The sequence below is a fragment of the Mycteria americana genome, unplaced genomic scaffold, assembly GCF_035582795.1.
Source record: "Mycteria americana isolate JAX WOST 10 ecotype Jacksonville Zoo and Gardens unplaced genomic scaffold, USCA_MyAme_1.0 Scaffold_49, whole genome shotgun sequence".
Taxonomy (NCBI): Eukaryota; Metazoa; Chordata; class Aves; order Ciconiiformes; family Ciconiidae; genus Mycteria; species Mycteria americana.
In genome coordinates this window covers 308826-330889 of record NW_027445635.1, presented here as the reverse complement: position 1 = coordinate 330889, position 22064 = coordinate 308826, and the positions used below count along the sequence as shown (strand labels likewise).

Below are 22064 nucleotides of genomic sequence, written 5' to 3'. Positions count from 1 at the left end.
CTCTGGAGGGAGGCTGCCCCTGCTTAAGAGACGCCCACCTCCCATGTGCCAAGTGCCCACCGCGTCTCTGCCACTCCTTGAGACGCTTCATACTTCACCTGACAGCCCGTGTAAATAAATGCAAGGAGTTGGAAAATCAGCTCTACTAAGATACACAAATCACTGCATATGTTGAAATAAAACTTACCTTGTCTTCCAACACACTGCTCATTGACCCAGAGGAAGATATACAGAGTTCACCGGCAGTCACCAGAGCAGCAGGACGGACAGCAGTCATGAGTGGTGCTGGAGGTTGTAGCAGTGGCGGCTGCTGCTGCTGTTGCTGCTGGAGCTGCTTGCGCAGCCTTTATTGTGTAGCCTGTTCCATTTCTGAAGTTGTCGACAGCCTAGAGGCAGAAAAACATTTACAAAAAGGCAATATGAAACTTCAGTAGATAGACGAACAAAAGCCTCCACAGAGTAAAATGACTTGTGTACTCCTGGAAATGCTATCAAGCCTAAAATAAATCAACATACAGCTATATGAACACATCACATTAAACACCAAGATCAAGGACTGGTAACTCAGAGTATCTGTATTTCAAGTACTTCAGTGTTAACACCAAAATTGAAAGTGAGGCAATCACGTTAAACAAAAGCGTGACCTGAATGTGCCAGATTGTCTCTAAAGAGCTGTAAGCTTCTGGAACAACAGGTAATGTACTTGAAAGGTACATTTAGCCTTATTCAACTTGGCCTTGCTTAAGGAGGTGTAAATTAGCCTTTCTTCCCTTTCAGCTTTTTACAAATAGACTTTTCTTACAAACAGTTGACGTAAAAGTCATCACCTTACCTTGCGTAGGGCCTTGTTGGCAATTAAAGCATCAGGAGAAATATCGGTCTGATGACACGTTGGGCATGTGTGTTCCTCAGAGTCCAGTAATGCTGTTCGAATACCTGTGTATGTTTAGAATCATCCAAACAGTTTTTAGCCAAACAGAGGAAATTTTGGGGGTTCTAATCAATTATAAAATCACGAAGATGGGTAGTGGGTGAATATGGTCTTGAAGTGAAAGCATGAAGCTATACATGTTCAACGGTGTAAAAAATTTATAGTACGCAGCAAATAACGAGACAGTTTTGACATTGCACTATTGCAACATTTGAAGATGTAGAGTAGGCTGTGTCTCGATGTTTCGACTAGTCTTCTTTCCACTATCTAGTACAGTGAGAAGTCACCAACCTCCAGGTTAATGAATAAAACACGTCTCAAAAAACCATGAGTAGGTTTGAGGTCTGAAGGTTTGAACCAGCTCTCCCGTGGAGAAGAATGTGGATTAAATGCCTAACTCTGCCTTTGGTGCAGACCACAGGAAGTCACCAGAGTTGGCTATGCAGTTTTTTAGGAGAGAAAGGGTGTGGACAAACTAAATGCATTCACTATCTAATACTGTCATCACCTGCACAATTATGCGCTCTTCTCCTACTCGTCCCTCTGCATGTAAAGAGGCTTTCACTAGGTACTATGTTTTCTGCTTTTTTTCTTTTAATTTTCTTCCCTTTCTAGGAGAAGAGTCCTTTCCTGTTCAGGGTATACTTAAGTATGAAATAGAGCTGGTAACAAAGTCATTCCATTATCTCCTCTCTCTGCTTTCAGAAGATCAGCTGTGATGTTTTGAATTAACAAACGTGGGAGTAACACTTACATTCATCACAATAACTGTTTCCACAGCAGGGAATAACAACTGCATCAGTCATTAAGGCTTTACAGAGGAGACATAAGAACTCTTCCGGAATTGGGTCATCTGAGGAGGAGGAGGAGGACGGCTCCTCTGGTAAAAAGGGAGGCTTCTCCTTCTTTCCTCTGGCATACGCTTCCCTGGAGGGGGGTGGGGAAGGAAAAAGGAAGAAGTTAAACATGGGTAAAGGAAAACTCTTCCAAGCTTTGTATTCTATCAAAGGAAGAGAACAGCTGGAGTTCTCCTCCCTCCTCATCAGCCTTCTACAACGCAGGCATTTAGTTTAAACTACTTTTCTATAGCCACAACACCATTTTCCTTCTGCAGAACTCTCCCATTCATTGCATCAACTAAGAAATCAGCTCAGACTAGAAAAACAATTGTTTGACAGCTACAAATCAGGTGAGAAGGATCCCACCTCTCCTTTGCCAGAGGGTAAATGTAAATTGCAGGCTCAGGATAAAGTTAGTCTCTGAGTAAGGACATTTTATCAATGGAAGAAGTCGATGTTACAGCTTCTACAAAAGGAGATCCATGACAGAAAAACAGAGGTGCTACCAAGTGCATTTTAAAGCCGCCACTCTCGTCAGCACACAGGAGTATTTTCTTAGGTTATAGCAACTACTTGATAAAAGTCAGAGGGGGACAAAATCTCAATCCAACTGCTAGTTGTTAAATGTTGCAAGAAGGCTTTGAAACATAAAGCAGAAGCAAAATGAGCTTTCAGAGCGAAGGACTACACTGTAAACACTACTGAAATGTTTTGCAGAAATACAGATTCTTAGCGTACACCAGATTTACCAATGTCCAGGGCTGTGAACAGTAGGACCACCCTATTGTAATATTAGAAAGCATCACCGATTTTATGGTTAAGAGACAATGACAATGCTTCCTGCCCTGTAACTACAGATGCTGGCCAACTTGGTTGCATTGCCCCTCAGACATTCACGCGTGGTTTCTCTCGTTCCCTTTTTGGTCAGTCCACTTAAGTCCATACTTACGCACTAATAGTTGGTATGGCATATTTCCCAGTGCTTGTCAGCATGGCACCCTTTGTAGTGGGGTCTTTCACCTCCATCATGAAGCTCCTGGGAATTCCTGTGCTCTTTTTAATTCTGGGAACAGGCTCAACATTTTTGTCCTGTTAAGAAAAGAAATGCAGACATAGCTAATCTTAAGACCCACACCTCCAATGACATTGCAATGCTTATTTTAAGCAGCAAAAGCCTTCAGGGCTCTCCTTTTACCTAGCGTCAGGCTTGCTCAACTGAAATACTTATTTTCCTAAATGAATATAGCCAGGATGTGCCAAAGGCTTGAGCAGTGTTTTGAACTCACTCCACATGCTTTGGCTTCACTTCAGGTTCCCTAAGGGTGAAATATCCCTTAGCTCACCACCCACTCAGACAAGAGACACAAACCCGCTCCTCCTCCAAAGCGCAATTCAGAGCAAGAGCTTCATTCGGTGCTCTGAATCAGTCACTGGGGAAACTTAGATTCACCCTCTCCATACGAAGGTTGAACTCGTACGTCATGCATATACACTCAGTGACTTACGTCAAATGGCATGAATGCTCAGCCAGAGACTGGTGTAGTTACAACAGGCAAATATTCAATAGATGGGGTCAACAGAAACACCTTGGCTTTTTACACAATACTAAAAACTGTGAACTGTCATCAGAAAGAGTTAAAACCAGAAAACTTTCCAGCAATATTGAAATATATAAAAATAAGCATCCAAGTTCACAGAGAAAGATCTATGGACATATTGAATGTCAATGACCTACAAAAAAGAAAATGTTACATTTCTAATTCCAGCTTTCCCTTGAATTTGGAAGGGCTTTGCAACACTGCCATATAGCCTCTCTATTTCACCCCAAGAGAAACGAGTCTTAATAGGAGTGTTCATGTATTTGTTACCTAACTGCCAAGGGAAACACATTACAAACAAACTAACACCAGAAGTCCCCCACAATCTTACCCCATGTGTTGGGCAGTTCTTTATATAGTGGCCAGGTTTTCCACAGCGAAAGCACGTATATGATGGTGGAGGTGGACCCAAGGTTGTCCTCACGTAACTAAAAGGGTTTTTGGGAAAAAAAGAGAAAGGCATTCATGTGTCTCTCTTGTTAAAACCAACACCTCCACAATTGTTTCCAGAATCTTCAAAGAACAGATTTGACATTATCCACACTTACTTGATGGGATCATACTGCTGGCAAGACTGTATCATCACAGCTTTTACTTTCTCTTCCTCGGGAGCATTGGCTTCAGCCAGATTGGTAGTCTGTTTCACAGGGAATTGTTTGACACAGGCATTAGAAACGCGTTGAAGCCCACACAGCCAAAGACAACCCCACTCACCCAGTCCTGTGAAGAGCAGCACAGCGCTAGCTGAGGTTGCATGAAAACAGCTGCTTCTATAAAATACAGCTGTCCTGAAGATGTTCTGGGGAGCCCTTACGCCATTACATGCTGTCTATGTGCCTGTTCACCTCCTTGAAAAGAGCCTCCTTGGCCACTCAGAACCTTCAGCTCTGTTTGTACCTCACATAAAGGCTTGTGTCAGCAATCCCATTTTCTTCTGAGTGGACTGAAGTTATGTGTAGAAAAAATTATACTATCCAGATTTTGAAACTGATTTTTAAGCTCCAGACTGGTTGAAAGAGATGTACTACAATTTATGAAATTGTGCAGCATCCAAAGATTGGATCTCTAACTGTAATAACTAGAAATGCAGAAATGACCCTGCTTGTGTCCATGTTCCAGAAACACCTCTAATTCGGCTGTTGCAAATGTCCATCACTTACAGCCAATTAAATTCTTCTCTGAAACTTGTGTTAGTTTCCAATGCAACATTAACAAAACTTATGAAAAACAGTAAACAGCTTCTGAAGTGCTGCTTCTTTGTGTCTGGAACATGAGTAATAACACAATATGACGTTGAGGCTGATGAAGTGCTCCCCTTCTACCTTCCCAAACTGGCAACTACTCCTTACAGGACAGTATCAAAATATACAGACATTTTAAAGTGAAAATAAACACTTTAAATTCTTAAAAATCGAATTAATGTTTTGTTCACATTACAAGAGTTATCCAGCTATGGATCACAGTATAAGATTTAAAAATACAAACCAAACACTTCTTTTCTTTAAGCACTTAAGGAGAATATAGATATACCTGAATAAGCTGGGCCAGAGAAATAGGGGCAGAAGAGTCATCAATCTGTTCGCAAAAAATTAAACACACATTCATGTTGAACACATATTCATATTAAACGCATATTCATATTCAATGTCAGTCAGGAAATATTCTAGCGTATTCCATATCACAGAATCACAGAATCACAGAATCATATAGGTTGGGAAAGACCTTTAGGATCATTGAGTCCAACCATAATCCTAACACTGCCAAAAACCACCACTACACCATGTCTCTAAGTACCTCATCCAAACGTCCTTTAAATACCTCCAGGGATGGCGACTCAACCACTTCCCTGGGCAGCCTGGTCCAATGCTTGATAACCCTCTCGGTGAAGAAAAATTTTCTAATATCCAGTCTAAACCTCCCCTGGCGCAACTTGAGGCCATTTCCTCTTGTCCTATCACTTGTTACCTGGGAGAAGAGACCGACCCCCACCTCTCTACAACCTCCTTTCAGGTAGTTGTAGAGAGCGATGAGGTCTCCCCTCAGCCTCCTTTTCTCCAGGCTAAACAACCCCAGGTCCCTCAGCCGCTCCTCATAAGACTTCTGCTCCAGACCCTTCACCAGCTTCGTTGCCCTTCTCTGTACGCGCTCCAGTACCTCAATATCCCTCTTGTAGTGGGGGGCCCAAAACTGAACACAGTATTCGAGGTGCGGCCTCACCAGTGCCGAGTACAGGGGCACAATCACTTCCCTAGTCCTGCTGGCCACGCTATTTTTGATACAAGCAAATATATGAAATACAATGCATTACTAGGCACAAATACCAATATTCACAGGAGAACTGTGCAAATGAGGGCATTACTCAGTTTTTACTATGCTGAAGCAAATGCACTGTATTTACAACATCGACTATCTTTTACTGGAAAATATCTACTAAGGTAATGTGTGGAAAATTAATACAAGGCTACATTGTTTAGAATTAAGAACAGTGTGTAGAAAAAAGGCTGAGATTGGTTTTTACGTACTGCTTTTGATGTTGCAATCACTGGCTCACTTCGACTTCTAGAAGAAGAAAGAAAGGTGATCAGAACTTAAAAGAAGGCACTTGTACCCAACATAAAGCAGTGAAAACAGAGTCTAAAACCTGAACATCAAAACATTCTGTTCTGATACTCTAGTGAATGTGGACATTTATATGTATACATAAACTGTTCCCGATTGGTACACGCAGTGCAACTAAAAAAAACCCCAAAATCACATTTCTCCTTTGTCACAAATTACTCTAAGACTTACAGATACAGAACACAACAGTGCAAGAGGAAGTCCTCAGATATTTTGTCTCTGCGAGTAAGTATCAAAAATATGAAGCCTCTACTACAGTATTGTGTTCTTAAATAATCAACCATGAAAGTACAAAGGTAACTTTAGCCAACCCGTATATCCCTAGCATTACAAGTAGGTACCAGACAGAGTACTTCAGTTTCTAAGAAAGACTAGGGAGGCTCTAGACACTTTGAAGTGCAAGTTTACTGAAATGAAACAAATCAGCCATCTGACAAAGAAATAACAAAAATGCCAGCAGCATCGCCTTTATTACAGTGTTTCTCTGTGGAAGCCCAAGCACTCTGTTCAGATATCTACCATATTTAGCCATGAAAGTGCCAAAATGTGCTCAATGTGTTACATATGCTATATTGACTAAAAACAGGCGCAGAAATCTCACCTGAAAGCAGTTCCTATGATTTTTTGGGGAAAAAAAGGTCTTAACTGCCTGAATCTGCTTTAAGATAATCTTGAAAACACTACAATATTGTAGGAAATAATTATTACATTTCAAAACTTGCTGAGATTCCACATACTCATTGATCTGTGCCTGCATGCTACTCATCACCAATCAGACATGCAACCATTGATGGCATTAACAAACAATTCCTACACCATCCAAAGTGTCCCATGAGCAGAGGCAATTCAAAGGCTGCTGTGGAATTCATGTGAAGTTTACATGCAGAGCCACGTAAATTCAGGGCTTTTTGCTTGCAAATGCTTCATGGGTACCAGGACGCTGCTGTACTGTTTGTTCAAGGCACACTGTAACTCATCAGTCTACTTTATTTACTGAGTAGCAACAGCAGAAAGGCATGGCAAAACCACAAGCTAATAATATCTACTAATGGTGGTGGAGAGGCTTATCTCAAAGAAGGCTGGAAAACATGACCATTCAAACAATGCTAATGCAGCTGATAGAGATCTGGACTGTATGAATACATAAATGACAGCAATAATCCTGGAGTCAGGATGGCATTTGAACATCTGTAATTTTAATCAATACACCCGATTTTCTGTCCTCCAAACAGCTTAGGAACACAGAATTAAATCCTGGAGCACACATATCACCTCAGGGTAAAAACCGACCTGGAAAGAGAACTGGTAACATTTGTTAACATGCTAAACTGCTTACTGAGGTTCAGGTTTGGAAAGGATTAAGTACTCCTTCATCGCACTCACAGAAAAGACAACACACTTTAGGATAGTGTTCTTCTCCTCTTGCCGGAAACGGACATTGTCTTTAGGAAACTAATAGGAATCACTTAGGAATGCAACTTCTTGTTTGCCTGGTTCCCCAGCTGGCAACCCTTGGTCTTTCCTCTATAGCTAGTACGCACAAAACCCAGATTTGGGACGTAAGAATACCTGCCATATCCCGCCCCGCCTCCCCCAAATGCAAGAAATAGTCAAGCCCTGAGAATCAGACTCTTCTGAGATGGCAACAAATTCTCAGGTTACACTACAATGCCTATCTGTCTGGACTATAAAAGCACTAAAAGTGAACAGATATGATGAGGAATCTCTCCACGGAGAGGAAACAGGATCTACAGCCTGGGTCTCAGAAAAATCAGCCCCAAGAACAAACCCAACAGACTCCTCTTATTTAAAAGTTACCATTGTTGGAGTTAGAACCCCATGTCCCAGCAGGCCTAAAAAGGTAAGTCTCCTTTGGGACAGATACAGTAAAATCTACCCCATGACAACAAAAACTAACAGCAGCTTTAACGAGAAAGATACAGTCTGAATGCCTCTGTAAACTAATACCCATCCAAAAAGTTCACACACTGGAACCCCTAACAAAGAATACCATGTTTTACGGATACTCAAATAACATGTTTTGTTGGTAGCTTTAACTCCTCCAACAGGGATTCTTCTAACAATTACCGATGAGTTCCTAGGAATCAGGGCATTATCATCTGTGTATTCTGAAAACAACACAAACACAGAAAAAAACATGAGTCAGTTTGTAAGAATGTATATTAATATGTCATTACATAGCACTTCACAGAATCCCTTTCAGAGTAAAAAGAAAAATGTTCTAGGTAACATCACGCTTTTATCGTCTCAACACACTAACAGGACATTTCAAGAAATCCTCAGGTCTGAGAATCAAACACAAGCAGCAACATCTTTTGCATTTCTTAAAAATAGTTTGAACGCCAACAGCAAAAGGGGCTCAAAGGTCACTAAAGGAGAGTCTGCTAATGCATGAGGTTCTTTCCTGACCTAGCTTACGTTGCTTTTGCTGCTCTTAGGCTACAAAACCAAGAGATCTCTGGAGAAAAACAAACCACAGCAAAGTCTCACCTGCTTAAACCACATTCCAAAGTCTGACGAGCTTGCCCTGCAACACCACAGGCACTCAGCTAAAGCATGGAAACTCTGCGCCATTGCTTTCATAGCTGTTCACTAAAAACGATTCACCCACGAAGACTGACAGAACACAGAAGACAGCCTGCCATCTCTGTCTATTTCTTGCAGCTTAATCCATCAACAGCCACACTTCTCAGCTTGCTCAGTGCTTTACATTGACATGGAAACACAACTGGCAGGGCTACACATTGGATCACAGAGATTTTGGGGTTTTTTGAGCTTGCTTTCACAAGTAGGGCAGAATTGGCTCCAACTAAGGTGGTATCTGCCCTCTTAAGCTAATCATCTAGTTTGAACCAGCCCAAGGGACGTGGATTCTTTCGATGCACATTTGCAGAGCAGAGAGACTCCAACAAAATGACTTATGAAGACAGCCTTGAAGAGCCTTTCGAAAGAAGCGTGTGCCTGAAGCTATCCATGCTTTGCCTTGGCTTACACCATGTTAGTCTTCTGAAGAGGAGGAAAGCCTCTGACCTTTTATGGAAGGCCCAAACAGGAAAAAAACCAACTCCCTGAGACACTTGGACTAAGTCAGCTTAAAACGCAAAGATCTCTCCATGAGAATGGTTTGTATGTTGTACTCACACGAGCTGGCTGTGACTAAATATTTTAAAGCACTCTCAGCAGCCATTCCCTGTCATCTGCCTACAGCTGTACATACTAAAAGCTTTGCAGACCGAATCAGAACGATGGTCTGAAAACCAAAGCTGCTGTATCTCCAGTCAAGCTCTGTCAGGGCGGTTTTGCTCAGTGATCACACACAAAATAGGAATATTTCACAATTTATGCTCCCTTTTTCAGTATATTATTCCTACAGGCAGGAACCTCTCTTAGACCAAAACATACCTACCAGAAGACATTATTTCAACCACGAAATGAACAGTTTACTTCTACTTCCAAATGACAGAATGCTTCTTCAGAAAACCGAGAAATCATTTCGCTGAAACAAAATTCCTGATCTTTCCCCCTAGGGAATCAAACAGTATGCTTCCTCTGGACTTCAGAGCAGTTTCAAACTGTTGGAGAACTTTCTCCGCCAGATCTCAAAGAAATCTGGCAACTTTGGTATTTTAAGTTGTCCTCCCACATTTCCTTACCGTTTTACCTAGAAGAATTCCAGGAAACCAAAACTTTTGTAAGCACTATACATCGCACATCAACCATGTATTCTTCTACGCCTAGCTCCGCCTCTAAAACACAGACCTGAAGGCAGCTGTCAGAACATCAACTACAGAAGAACAGCTCTGTGAGGCCCCAACACAAGTCACAGCTACCGATCGTGGCCGAATCACATTATCGCTTCCCACACCGCTTAATCCCCAGCACCGCTTCCTGTCCTGGTCCCCTCGCGTGCTGGCAGGATGGGCCCCAGACTGACTCACACTACGTGGGCACAAGCCACAAAGAGCAGAGTGCAGCTCCCACAGGCCAGGGCTGCTGCGGTGCGGTCTGCGACGCCACCAGCCAGTCGGACCCCGAGGCCCCGCGCCCACTGCCCCCACGCACCTTCTTTGGTCTGGGCATTGGTGATCTGCAGGTCGCAGTTGGCCACCTTCAGCTTCTCGCGGCTCATGATCTGGCGCTTGAGGTCGCACAGGGAGATGTTGAGGCCGTTGAAGGTGACCGTATCATAGTTCAGCTTCGATGAGAACTTGTAGTGGACGCACGACATGGTTGGGGCCAGGCGGTGCCTGCTCCACAACAGCGTCTACCGTGGCAGAAGACGCCGCGGCCTCTGCACCAGGTTACGGCCTGAGGCGGCACGGGGAAGGGCCCACCGAGGGGTCAGGGCAAGCAGCACAGGGTGAGGTGGAGTGGGCCAAAGGCACTCAAAGGCAACGGCACTCGGCCTCCACTCCCTCTCTCACACGCAGCACTCCCAGGTCTGACTGCTTGCTATGGGGGCCCCGGGGCAGCTGGTGCAGCTCCCCCATGTGCTGCCGCTGACGCCTGTGGCTGCTCCCTGTACCCCTGCCTACAGCTGGGCACAGCAGGTGGTGATGGGGACACTGGTGCCCCAGCAGCCGATAAGGCTGCGGCCTCGGGCCATGGCCCAGGGGGAGCCCCTGTACCCCACAGCTCAGCATTGCATGCAGGGCCTCCCTGTGCTCCACACCCTGCCTAGCAGCACCAAGATCTTAGAGGGCCCTGACAATGACATGGTCATCGAGGACAGCGTCACCGACGCCAGCCCCCACCAGCTGGCCCCGAATCTGCCACGCAGCAGAATGAAGACAAAGCCCAAAGGTGAGGTTTGGGGGTTGGCAGACCCCACGGGCTGGCATCCCGTGCCCAGGAAAGCTTGCATCACCCCGCAATTGGGCTGGTCTTGATTGCTTTTTCAGCAGGGGTGTCCATCACGGAGGCCCCAGGGTAGACCCTGATCCTGCCCGAGCTGGGGCCAGATGCCTTTGCCGAGGCATTTCCTGAGCTGGCAGGGGACAACCTGCAGTTTCAGGATGACCAGTCATTCACCATCGACATCACCAACATCCTTGCCTGGCTCGACACCATGGATGGCAAGGACACTGTCCCCGATGGCCCCGAGGTTCCCAATAACCCCTGCTTGACGGCCCTCCTCAAAAAGCTCCCTGACCTCTTCCGAGCACCGGGCAGAGGGCGTCTGCACCAAGGAGCAAGCAATGGAGGCGATGCAGGGGGACAGCAAGGAGACCATCCCCGCAGTCCCTGACAACCCCAACATCCCCAACAGCACCACCTTCCTCAACCAGCCCCCCGACTTCTCACAGTACAGGGCACAGGGCGACTGCCCCAAGGAACAAGTGGCAGCAGCCATGCTGGGGAACGCCGGCCCCTTCTTGGAGGTGGCGACGTCCCCCTTGCTGGACCCCAAGGAGAAGCAGGGCAGGGTGGCAGCGGTCCTCCCCACTGGGCTGCCAGAGAGTCCTGTACCGACTTTGTGGAGAGTCCCATGGAGAGTCCCTCGAAGGGTTGCCCAGAGGGTCCTCCGGAGAATCCCCTTCAGGGTCCTCTGCTGAGCCCCACAGCTGCCCCCCAGCGTCATCCATCCTGCATGGCCCAACTGCTGGAGGAGGCCCTGCGGAGGCAGCCCCGCGTGGTTTTGACCCACTTGCCACTACTGCCGGGTGCCGTCTCCTGCTGGCTGTTGCCCAGATCAGGCAAGGCGGCTGGCAAGAAGGCCAAGTGCCCCGTGCCGTCTGGCATGCCCAATATGCAAGCGCCCTCCCCGTGGGACAGCAGCCCACCTAAGAAGAGGAAGAAGATGGTGGTGTGCCAGGTGGTAAAACACTCAAAAACCCTGTACGAGGGGAAGCCGGATGGGGACAGTATGGCGGCTGACAGCAGCAGGCAGCAAGCGCGCAGCAGCAAGCGGAGGGCATCTCATGGCAACAATGGCCCACCAAGCAAGCAGGAACCCTGAGGGATGCCAGGGGACAAAGTGCCCCATGCCCTCAACCGACGCTGATAGGTTGATAGAGAAGGTGTGGAGCACGGATCCCCGCGACATGCGACCTGCACCTACGCACGCCAGCCCCAATCCTCTCCCTTATCTCTGCTTCTTTCGTCATTCATTAAAGGTTTGATGTTTGTTTCACAGCACCTCTGCCTGCGGTCATTCGTGCAGCGGGAGGCGAGGGGGTTAACGCAGCCCCTGTCGCATTTGTAGATCTGACCCTCCACCTCTTCACCCCAGTATATGAGGAACCCCCCATGATTCCAGATGGAGACCTTTCATCAGAACCTGAATTCCTGCATTCGGGGTAAACGAACTAGAAAGAGCCCTTAAAAATCTATCTGCTGCCATGGATGCCACAGACAATCGCACAATAGATGCACTTTAGCCTTGCAACAGGAAAATTCTTCTTTAGCTTTGATAGTAGGACAAAATCGTCTGGTACTTGATATGCTTACCCTGCAACAAGGAGGCGCCTGTGCACTGATTCATACCACCTGCTGCACCGATGGTAACAAATCTCGACAAATCCAACATGACGTCCGTGACATTTCCAAACATTTACAAATGTTACATCAAATCACAATATATCCTCGGGGATTTTCACTTGCTGACTGGTTCAGTTGAATACCATCCTTAAATTTGCAAAAAATATTAATGAAAACGCTTACTATTGTAATATTATGTATCCTATTAACAAGTTTTGTTTGGATTGTGATTCAGCTTTGCTTTGCCATAGAACCAAATGATCAAACACACCCAGAGCAATTAATCTCGCATTGCCCCCCTGCTTGGGAAAGTCCTCCTCCTCCTCCTCCACCATCTCTCCAGTCATGCCCAGCCATTTCGCACCTGTAGAGGCAAGAGGGGCTCGCACCCTCACTCTGCAGGGCTCTTACCCCAACCCCTGGATCACGCCATTACCCATGCCAGAAGGGCTGGAGCCTGGTGAGACGCTCCTGACCTTGGGTATGGCGTGGGACAGTGGAAAGCGCTTACAGAGCGTGCCTGCACTGCTCACGCAGCTGCACGGACCCACTCACACACAGAAGCCTGTGACCAACCGCATATAACTACTTGCGGATCACCAACCCTTTTGAGACACGTCCAGCTTTGTACGTAAAGGACGTGTCTACGTCACCCTGTCAGTCATACGACTGAACAGAGAAGGGGCAATCCCATCAATACGGCGCCCCAACGCTAACTCGGGGTACCTCTCGTTGGCTGGTCCAGGGCTGCTGGAGGGACACGCTACAGGAATGCGTTACTCTCAAAGAACAGGGTCTTGCAGCCACTCTTCCTCTTGCTTACCAAAGTTCAGACAGTGTTAGAAAACAACAAAAGAAAAAGCAGAGTTCTCTCTCACGTGTTACAGAGCCCATTAGATCAGCCTTCCTGTCCTGGTTTCAGTTGAGATAGATAGAGTTAATTTTCTTTATAGTGGCTGGTATGGGGCTATGTTTTGGATTTGTGCTGAAGACAGTGTTGATAATACAGAGATGTTTTAGTTGCTGCTGTACTAGTCAAGGACTTTTCAGCTTCTTGTGCTCTGCCAGGTGCAGAAGCTGGGAGGGGACACAGCCAGGATAGTTGATCCAAACTGACCAACAGGCTATTCCATACCACATGACATCATGCTCAGTATATAAAGCTGGGGAAGAAGAAGGAAGGGGGGACATTGGAGTGATGGCGTTTCTCTTCCCAAGTAACCATTACGCGTGATGGAGCCCTGCTTTCTTGGAGATGGCTGAACACCTGCCTGACCATGGGAAGTAGTGAATGAATTCCTTGCTTTGCTTTGCTTGCGTGCGCGGCTTTTGCTTTACCTATTAAACTGTTTTTATCTCAACCCTCAAGTTTTCTTACTTTTGCTCTTCCGATTCTCTCCCCCATCCCACCGAGGGGGAGTGAGCGAGCGGCTGCGTGGTGCTCAGTTGCCGGCTGGGGCTAAACCACGACACTTCCAACATTCAGTCCAGCTCCAGTCTGAACCCCAGAATAAGAAATACCGTCTTAAAAATTTCCAGAAAAAAGAAGGGCTTTGAAGTGGCAAGACCAGAGAACGTTCATGAAAGCCCCAGCATCCAAGTATCCATCCCTGATCACAGACCAACTGCACCGCTACCTGAGTAAGTGATGCCCTCCGCTCACTGGCAGCCACTGACATCTGGGGCTCTTCTTTGTTAGCACAAAGCACGTAGGCTGGAACTGCAGCTGGGGAAGAAAACCATATGCAGTCAGTCCGGTTTCATTCAAGACCATTAAGGTAAGTCCAGTTCACATTGACGAGGAATCACAGTGGGTCCCACCTGCCTCTGCAGACCCCAACACCACTCCTGTGCAGCCTCCCCAGGAGCAGGAAGTGCAGAACCAGAAATCTTCCTTCAAAATGAGGCCCACAGCCTGCTCTTTCCACAAGATGCACACAGCACCTGCTGAGAATAACCTCTGCTTTAACTATGCTTAGCTCCGCCATCTACATCAGGAGATCAGCTCCCAGATGATCCCTGCCCTAAAGACACACATCTTCCATAAAGCAATGCTAGGTTATCCTGGTTTCAGCTAGGACAGCGTTAATTTTTATCCTAGTAGCTGGTATAGCACTGTGCTTTGGATTTAGGATGAGAAGAATGCTGATAACACACTGATGTTTTAGTTGTTGCTGAGCAGTGCTTACAGTAAGCCAAGGACTTTTCAGCTTCTCATACTGCCCTGCCAGCGAGGAGGCTGGAGGTGCACAAGGAGCTGGGAGGGGGCACAGCCAGGACAGCTGACCCAAACTGGCCAAAGGGATATTCCATACCATGTGACGTCACGCTGAACAGAAAACTGGGGATTCTGGCTCGGGGGGAAGGACTGCTGCTCAGGAACTGGCTGGGCATCGGTCAGCATTGTGCCTCACTTGGTTTGTATTTTCTTTTATCATTATGATTATATTCCCTTCCTTTTATGTCCTATTAAATTCTTTTTATCTCAACCCACAAGTTTTACCATTTTTCGATTCTCTTCCCCATCCCACTGTGGGAGACTGATCGAACGGCTGTGTGGTGTTTAGCTGCCTGAAAGGTTAAACCATGACACAGGTAAATACCAGAGCACAGGGACACCTGCTCATTCAGGTTAAGCTGATGGGGAGAAGGACCAGAAAGAGAAACACAAGATAAGGGAAAAGCCTGAGGAGCTGAGAGACAAAGGTGCAGGGAAAAGGACAGAGAGATGGAGAAACCAAGAAAAACAGGGAGAAGGAGTCTTGCAGAGAGACGGAGGAAGAAAAAGTAGGGTTGGGGAGCAGCACAGAGGGATAGAGATGGGGGGGAAGGAGAGGAAGAAGGAAGGAGGGATAGAGAAAGACGGGGACACGGACTGGGACATATAGGCAGAGAGAGGAACAGCAGGACAGGGAAGAGACCAGAGAGATTGTGAAAAACAGGGATTGATGCAGATCGGGACGAAGAGGCAGAGAATGAAAAAAAAGCAAGGGGCTGCAGGACAGAGACAGAAGGGGAAAAAAAGAGGGGCAGGGAGCAAGACAGAGGGAGAGCAAGAAAAAAAAAAAACAAAGGGGCGGGTAGAACGGCAGAGAAAGAGAGGGGCTTGGAAAGTAGAGAGGGAGGAACAGGGAGCAGGACGCAAGAATAGACAGAAGACGAGAGGAACAGGGAAGCAAAATAGTGACACCCGTGAGGGAAAAGCAGGGGAGGCACAGGCACAGTGAGTAACCTGAACGCAGAATAGGGGTGACACAACCCCAAGGGCCCAGCACTCACCGCAGTTCCTGCTCTTGGTGCTGCCAGGAGAATTTTACAGTCCAGACACTTCTGTCTCTGCCTCTCTCAGCTCTTACAATATGAGGCTTCCCAGATACACAGCCTCACACACGCACACAGACACACACACTACATGGCTGTACCCTACTTTTGGTTATGCATACAGACCCTGCGGTGCATGTTGGTGATCTGGTCTGCTGAGGACCCCTCAGAGGGACTCCTCCTCACCCAGAGAGGCTGTCTGCCTCTTGTCTGCAGCTGGAGGCAGCTTCCAGCTGGATCCCATTCATGTCCTTTTACAGCCACTTCACCTCTTTCTGATCTCTTCAACTTCAGCCTGAACCAGTGCTGTGGTTTAACCCAGCAGGCAGCTACACACCACACAGCCATTCACTCACTCCCCTCCCCCTCAGTGGGATGGGGGAGAGAATCGGGGGAAAAAAAAGTAAGATTCGTGGGTTGAGATAAAGACAGTTTAATAGGACAGAAAAGTAAGGGGCGAGGGGGAGGATAAAGGACTATACAAAATAAGTCATGCACAATGCAATTACTCACCAGCCGCCAACCGACGCCCAGCCAGTTCTTGTGCAGCGGCCCCCCAGACAGCTTTCCCCCAGTTTATATACTGAGCGTGATGTCATATGGTATGGAATATCCCTTTGGCCAGTTTGGGTCAGCTGTCCTGGCTGTGCCCCCTCCCAGCTTCTTGTGCACCTCCAGCCTCCTCGCTGACAGGGCAGTAGGAGAAGCTGAATAGTCCTCGGCTTAGTGTAAGCACTGCTCAGCAACAACTAAAACATCAGTGTGTTATCAGCATTCTTCTCATCCTAAATCCAAAGCACAGCACTATACCAGGTACTAGGATAAAAAGGAATGCTATCCCAGCTAAAACCAGGACAGCCAGTTGCAGCCACCAAAATCCCCAGGGGATGAAGGGACAACCCAGGCCTCAGCACAGCCTCTGGCAGATGGAAAGAACTGTGACCACCACAGCCGGCCCCAGGCTGCAGCCCCTCCTGCTGCAGGAGCTCCTGCAGACACCGCTCCTTCCCCATGCTGACGCTGACAGCACCCGTGTTAACGCAGGATCCAGCGTGCCCGAGGCCCAGCTCGCTGCTGCCAGGACAGGCCGTGGGGCTGCGGGACAGGCCTCAGGGGAGGTGCTGGGGCCGGGGCTGCAGGGGCTGAGCGGGGCCACAGCGTCTCAGGGGGGCTCGGGGAGTCGGGGTGCCTGGTGCCTGTGCCCGGGGGGGTCTGTCCCCATCTCCTTCCCCTCCCCAGCTCTCGGGTCACTCCTGGGGCTGCCCCAGCTGGGCCCGGCTCCAGCTTAGATCTCACCACCACCACGCCCGGGCAGCCAGCAGGCAGGAGGCCTCTCCCAGGCTCGCCCAAGGGCCTTGCTCACCTCATGGGAAGCCCCAGCCCTCACCTCAGCTGGGCGGCTGCTGGAGCAGAGACTCCACCTCGCAACATCAACATGGCCGCCTGGCAGCCCCCTGCCCCAGGACTACAGCTCCCGGCATGCCCTGGGATCCAACATGGCCGCCTGGCAGCCCCCTGCCCCAGAACTACAGCTCCCGCCGTGCCCTGGGGCACACCTTCCTGCTCTCTGACCCTGCGGGGACACCGTCCCCAGCCCGGCCCCGCCCCCACAGGCCCATGGCCGCCTCCCCGGGGCTGCCCCGGCCCCGGCCCGGAGCTCCAGAGGAGCAGGGAGGAGGAGGGGAGAGGGGCAGAGCATCAGAGAGGGCTGGGACAGGGCGGTGAGGTGGCCGCAGAGGGACGGCAGATGGACAGAGGGACAGGGAGCATGGGGGAGAGCTGGTCAGGGAGTGGAGGAAGGAAAAGTACTGGTGAGGAGCGGGCAGAGGGACAGAGCGGGAAAGAGAGGGAGGGGAAGGGGACAGCGGGGTGCAGGAAGAAAACTCGTGCTAAGCAGCAGGAGAGAGGGACAGAGAGAGGAGAAGAAGGGCAGGAAGGAGGGCGGAGGGACGGACCAACACAGGGACGGACCAACCCAGGCGGGGTGAGGGAGCGGGGCAGGGGGCAGAGAGAGAGAAAAGGCAGCGGGAGAGCGGAGTGACAGAGCAATGGGACAGGGAGCAGGACAGAGGGAGAGAGGGGAAAGGGTGAGAGGGAAAAGGGAGGGGAGGGAGACAGGGAGAGGCAGGGACAGAGAGTGGGAGAGCAAGAGAAGGGCGGGAAGCAATGCAGAGAGACTGAGAAACAGAGGGATGTGGATTCGGACAAGGAGGCGGAGAAGGACAGAACAACGATGGCCTCCGGGATGGAGACGGAGGAAGAGCAAAAGGGGATGGGGAGCAGGACGGAGGCCCAGAGAGAAGAGAGAAGGCACAGCCAGCTGAGCAGGGGATGCAGGCAGGAAAGAGGGGACAGGCTGCAGGGCAGAGAGGAAAAATAAGGCCAGGAAGCAGGAGACAGTGACAGAAAAAAGAGAAGGACTGGGAGCGGGAGAGAGAGATGTAGAGAAAGAAAAAATCGCAGCAGGCTATAGGAAAGGCAGGAAGGAATTAGAAAATAGAGACAGGGAGTCAGAGAAAGAAAGAGAAAGAAAAAAATAGTGATGGGCTAAAGAGAGAGAGGGAGGAATGTAAAAATGGGGCAGGGAGCCAAAGAGAGAGTGATGGGGAGAGACCAAAACTAGCAATGATGGGCAACTGCCCCATTTCTTGAGCAGTCCCCAGGACGGGCGTTACCAGGAGCCTCCAGAAATGTGCTGCCTGCAAAAGCCCTGCCCTGGGCCCAGTCCCGCAGCCTAATATTGGTGACGAGCATCGCCTTGCAGAGTGGCCAGGGATGGGGAAAAACAACCCAGCGGGGGGTAGAAGTCGCCTAGACGGTTTTTTGTTTGTTTGCTTGATGTTTTTTCTTTAAAAAAAACAGTTTAAGCTCTAAATACAACCTGCAAGGAAAAAGGAACCTGGTGTACCACGCTGGACACATTTAAAGCTTGAACCCATTCCACAGCCGCACAAACCACCGCTCCCTCCCACTGTGGACACTCCACCGCCTGCCTGCAGGTACAGGCAGCCGCCCTGTTTCTTCAGCACTCCCCAGGAGTGGCACCACCAGGCAGCTCAAAGAACTGTACTGCCTGCCAGACCTTAAGAACAGCTCAACTTTGGAGAGTTTTTGTCTTCTTAGGGCTGCTGGTTAAAGACTCGTGCATCCAGAGATGGCTCAGGACCACGCCAGGGCTGGTGGCACTGCTTTCTGGATGCCCTGGTGGCGATGGGCAGAGGGACAGGTTGTCAGATCCCGGGGCCAGGTCCACGTGCGAGGTGTCAGGCCTGGCTTTTCCCAGCGAAGCCTCAGCCGGTGCCGACCCCGTGCTGCAGCCCTGGGGCCGAGGCTCTAGGAGCTGGGCATTTCTGTGGGCGCTGCACCCTGCCGGGCCCCGCTGCCAGCTGCCCTGGGCTTCCCCCCCTGTTCTGTCCAGCTCTGCTTTCTGCCAGCGCCTGGGGCACCGCAGAATGTCTTGCCCCCTCCCCACAGCTGTCCTGACCCACATCTGCAGCTCGTACATGGTTTCCAGGTCACACAGCTGATTTGGGGGTGGCAGGTCTCTTTTGTGGCACCCTGGGAATGGGGGCAAAGCAAGCTCCATCCCTCCATTCCGATCTTTGTCCCCAGGGTGACCCAGTGGAGACATACCGTGTGCTGGAGAGCGTCCTGCAGGGAGGTGACAGCCGTTGGCAGAGCAGCACTGAGACCCGCTGCCAGCAAAGGCACCCAGTGGCCACAGAGCAGCCCAGGTGAGCTGGTTCTCTTGGAGGCCACCAGAGCAGCCTTCCTCCAGCCCTGGTTTTGGAGAGAGATGGAGCAGCGCAGAGGTGTTTCTCAGGCATCCAGGCCTGAGGAGGGTTTCCCAGTGCCCCCGTGAGAGATGCTGCTCCCAGGAAGCGGCTCCCCATAGAGCAAAGGCCGTATCCAGCCACCCAGCGCTGGGCTCGGCTGCCCCGAGGGGTCTCACAGGGCGGACGGGGTCATCTGCCTGGTGGCTCTGACACAGAAATGATGAGCTGACGCCCCGTGGTCATGGCTGGCCAGTTGCAAGGCTCCGAGTGCCTCAGGCTTTTCCCTGGGAGTGTTTAACGCAGGCACTTTTTCAGAGCGTGACAGATGATGTGAAGGTGGCTGCTGGTGATGTCCTGGTGGCTGTGTCCCATTGCCACTTCAGAGCTGTGATGTCTGAGATCAGGGGCCACCTGAAGGCCCTGGCAGAGCTCTCCAAGGAGTTTGTGTTCAATGTTTTGATATCTTAGGGCTACAATGTGCTAGAGTTATGGGATGTCAGAGTTCAAGTGAGGTAGGATTAAAGCGTGTTATTGTTATGGACAAGATGTGGGTTTGTTGGCCCTGGGTTCCTGAGGTTAGTTGCCTTATCTTGTTTTCTGGGTGGTCTTGTTTTTTTGAGAGTCCTGTTTTAGCTTTAGTTTCCCTTTTTAGGGTTTGGATAGGGGCATTTGGTTTTTGTATGATGTGTCTTCTGCTTGGGGGTTGTTTTTTTTCTGTTCTGGTGGTTTGTGTTGCATTTTCTGTCTTGTCACCACCATTTGTGGTCTAATATGTGTGAGCGGGCCAGGCAGTGTCACTTGTGTTGCGGTCCAACTCATTTCCACTGGGTCAGTAGGTAGGTAGGTAGGTATGGAGCACTTGCATTTCGTGGAGAATGACTGCCAGATGACTAACGGGCACTTCTGGGATGTGGGAGGACTTGTGGCCCACAGATAATGGCGGTCAGAGGACTAAGTGTACTTCTGAATTTGTGTGGACTCCCCAAATTCATGGTCATTTCTGCTGTTTCAATTTTACTCCTTGGAAAGCTCTACCTTTCTTTTTTTGCACCAAAAGGGTGGCACTTCTTTCCGAATGCAAGATGAGCTACGTAGGGTATACAGACAGCCCATGGAAAACTGAGAAATGAGTCTGTGATCACTTGCATCCACATTCCTTGGCATTCCAACACCCCTATCCCACTCCTTTCCTTGCCAGCGGTCAAGAAGCACAGTCTGCGCAACATGTACAAGATGCTGACTTGGCCAGTGTCCTGCTTTCGGCTGGGATAGAGTTAATTTTCTTCCTAGTAGCTGGTACAGTGCTGTGTTTTGGATTTAGGATGAGAAGAAATTTGGTAACACACTGATGTTTTGGTTGTTGCTAAATAGTGTATACACTAGTCAAGGGCTTTTCAGCTTCCCATGCTCTGCCAGGTGCACAAGCAGCTGGGAGGGGGCACAGCCAAGATAGTTGACCCAAACTGGCCAAAGGGCTATTCCATACCATGTGGAGTCACACTAAGTATATAAACTGTGGGGAATTTGCGGGGGTTCGAGTTAACCCTAGGGGTTAGGGTTAGGGGTTAGGGTTAGAGGTTAGGATTACGGTTAGTCTTAGGGGTTTGGGTTAGGGTTAGGGTCATTAGGGTTAGGGTCATTAGGGTTAGGTTTAGGGGTTAGGGTTCAATGTTTGCAAAGGGGTTAAATGGTTGGTTTAAATGGTTAGGGTTAAATGGTTGCGAGCCTCTTTGCAGTGAGAGATACTGTTATTGTTCCGTTGCGTTTAGGGTGTTCCAAAAATCAATCTCGCAGTGGGTTTCCAGGTGATGTAAAAAGGCACTTAAAGGATCATGGAAACAGCACTGACATCGGAGTCTTTTTCTGTTAGAGCAGCACAGCCCACCAGCTTTATTCTAGCACTTAGCCATCATCACGCCGCATCAGTTTCCATAGGGCTTCAGCGCAGTTTTCAGTGCTGTCCTTTAGCATAGTTGGCTTTCCTGAACTAAGGTGCCAGAGAGATTCCCTGTGTAATGCTCCTGTTAATGTAGGTAAGTAATGTTAACATTGGATACAGAGATAAAATGAAGCAGCATTCTGTGTAGCAAAGCTTTCAGAATGCCATTTGTTTGAAGTGCTGCTTCAGAGAGCAGACAGAAACGTCATGTTTCCTGTGATACTTCCCAGGGTACAGTGTGTAAGGGCCATCCCTCCAACAGTCATGCCAGCTTTTGTCAAGTTCAGGATTTCCATAGCAAACAGAATTAAAGACGAGTAGAAAATGTCATTGTTCCCCTGTCCTTGACGGTGCTATTTATACTCTGCCTAGCTGGGCGCATTGCCTTTTCTTAAAATCCAATTCCTTCCTATGCCCCTGCCTGGCTGCCAACATTTGCTGGAACAGAGTGCTTGTACAGGACAGCATAGTCATTGCAGCCAGAAATGCCATGCCACACCATCCGATTCGAGTGGTTTCTTTTCATCTGGCTATGAGGAG

The 22064-nt window shown here is 48.9% G+C and overlaps 1 protein-coding gene across 1 annotated transcript; it reads right to left on the bottom strand.

Annotated features, from left to right (window-relative positions):
• Window positions 1-273: 273 nt before the first annotated feature.
• LOC142403962 (E3 ubiquitin-protein ligase RBBP6-like) lies at window positions 274-10236 on the bottom strand. The gene is made up of 7 exons (XM_075490261.1): window positions 10071-10236; window positions 8024-8116; window positions 5834-5955; window positions 4899-4943; window positions 3793-3796; window positions 833-936; window positions 274-369 (listed from the first exon to the last, which is right to left on the bottom strand). The coding sequence occupies exons 1-7, from the start codon at window positions 10234-10236 to the stop codon at window positions 274-276; spliced, it is 630 nt and encodes a 209-aa protein (XP_075346376.1).
• Window positions 10237-22064: the final 11828 nt, after the last annotated feature.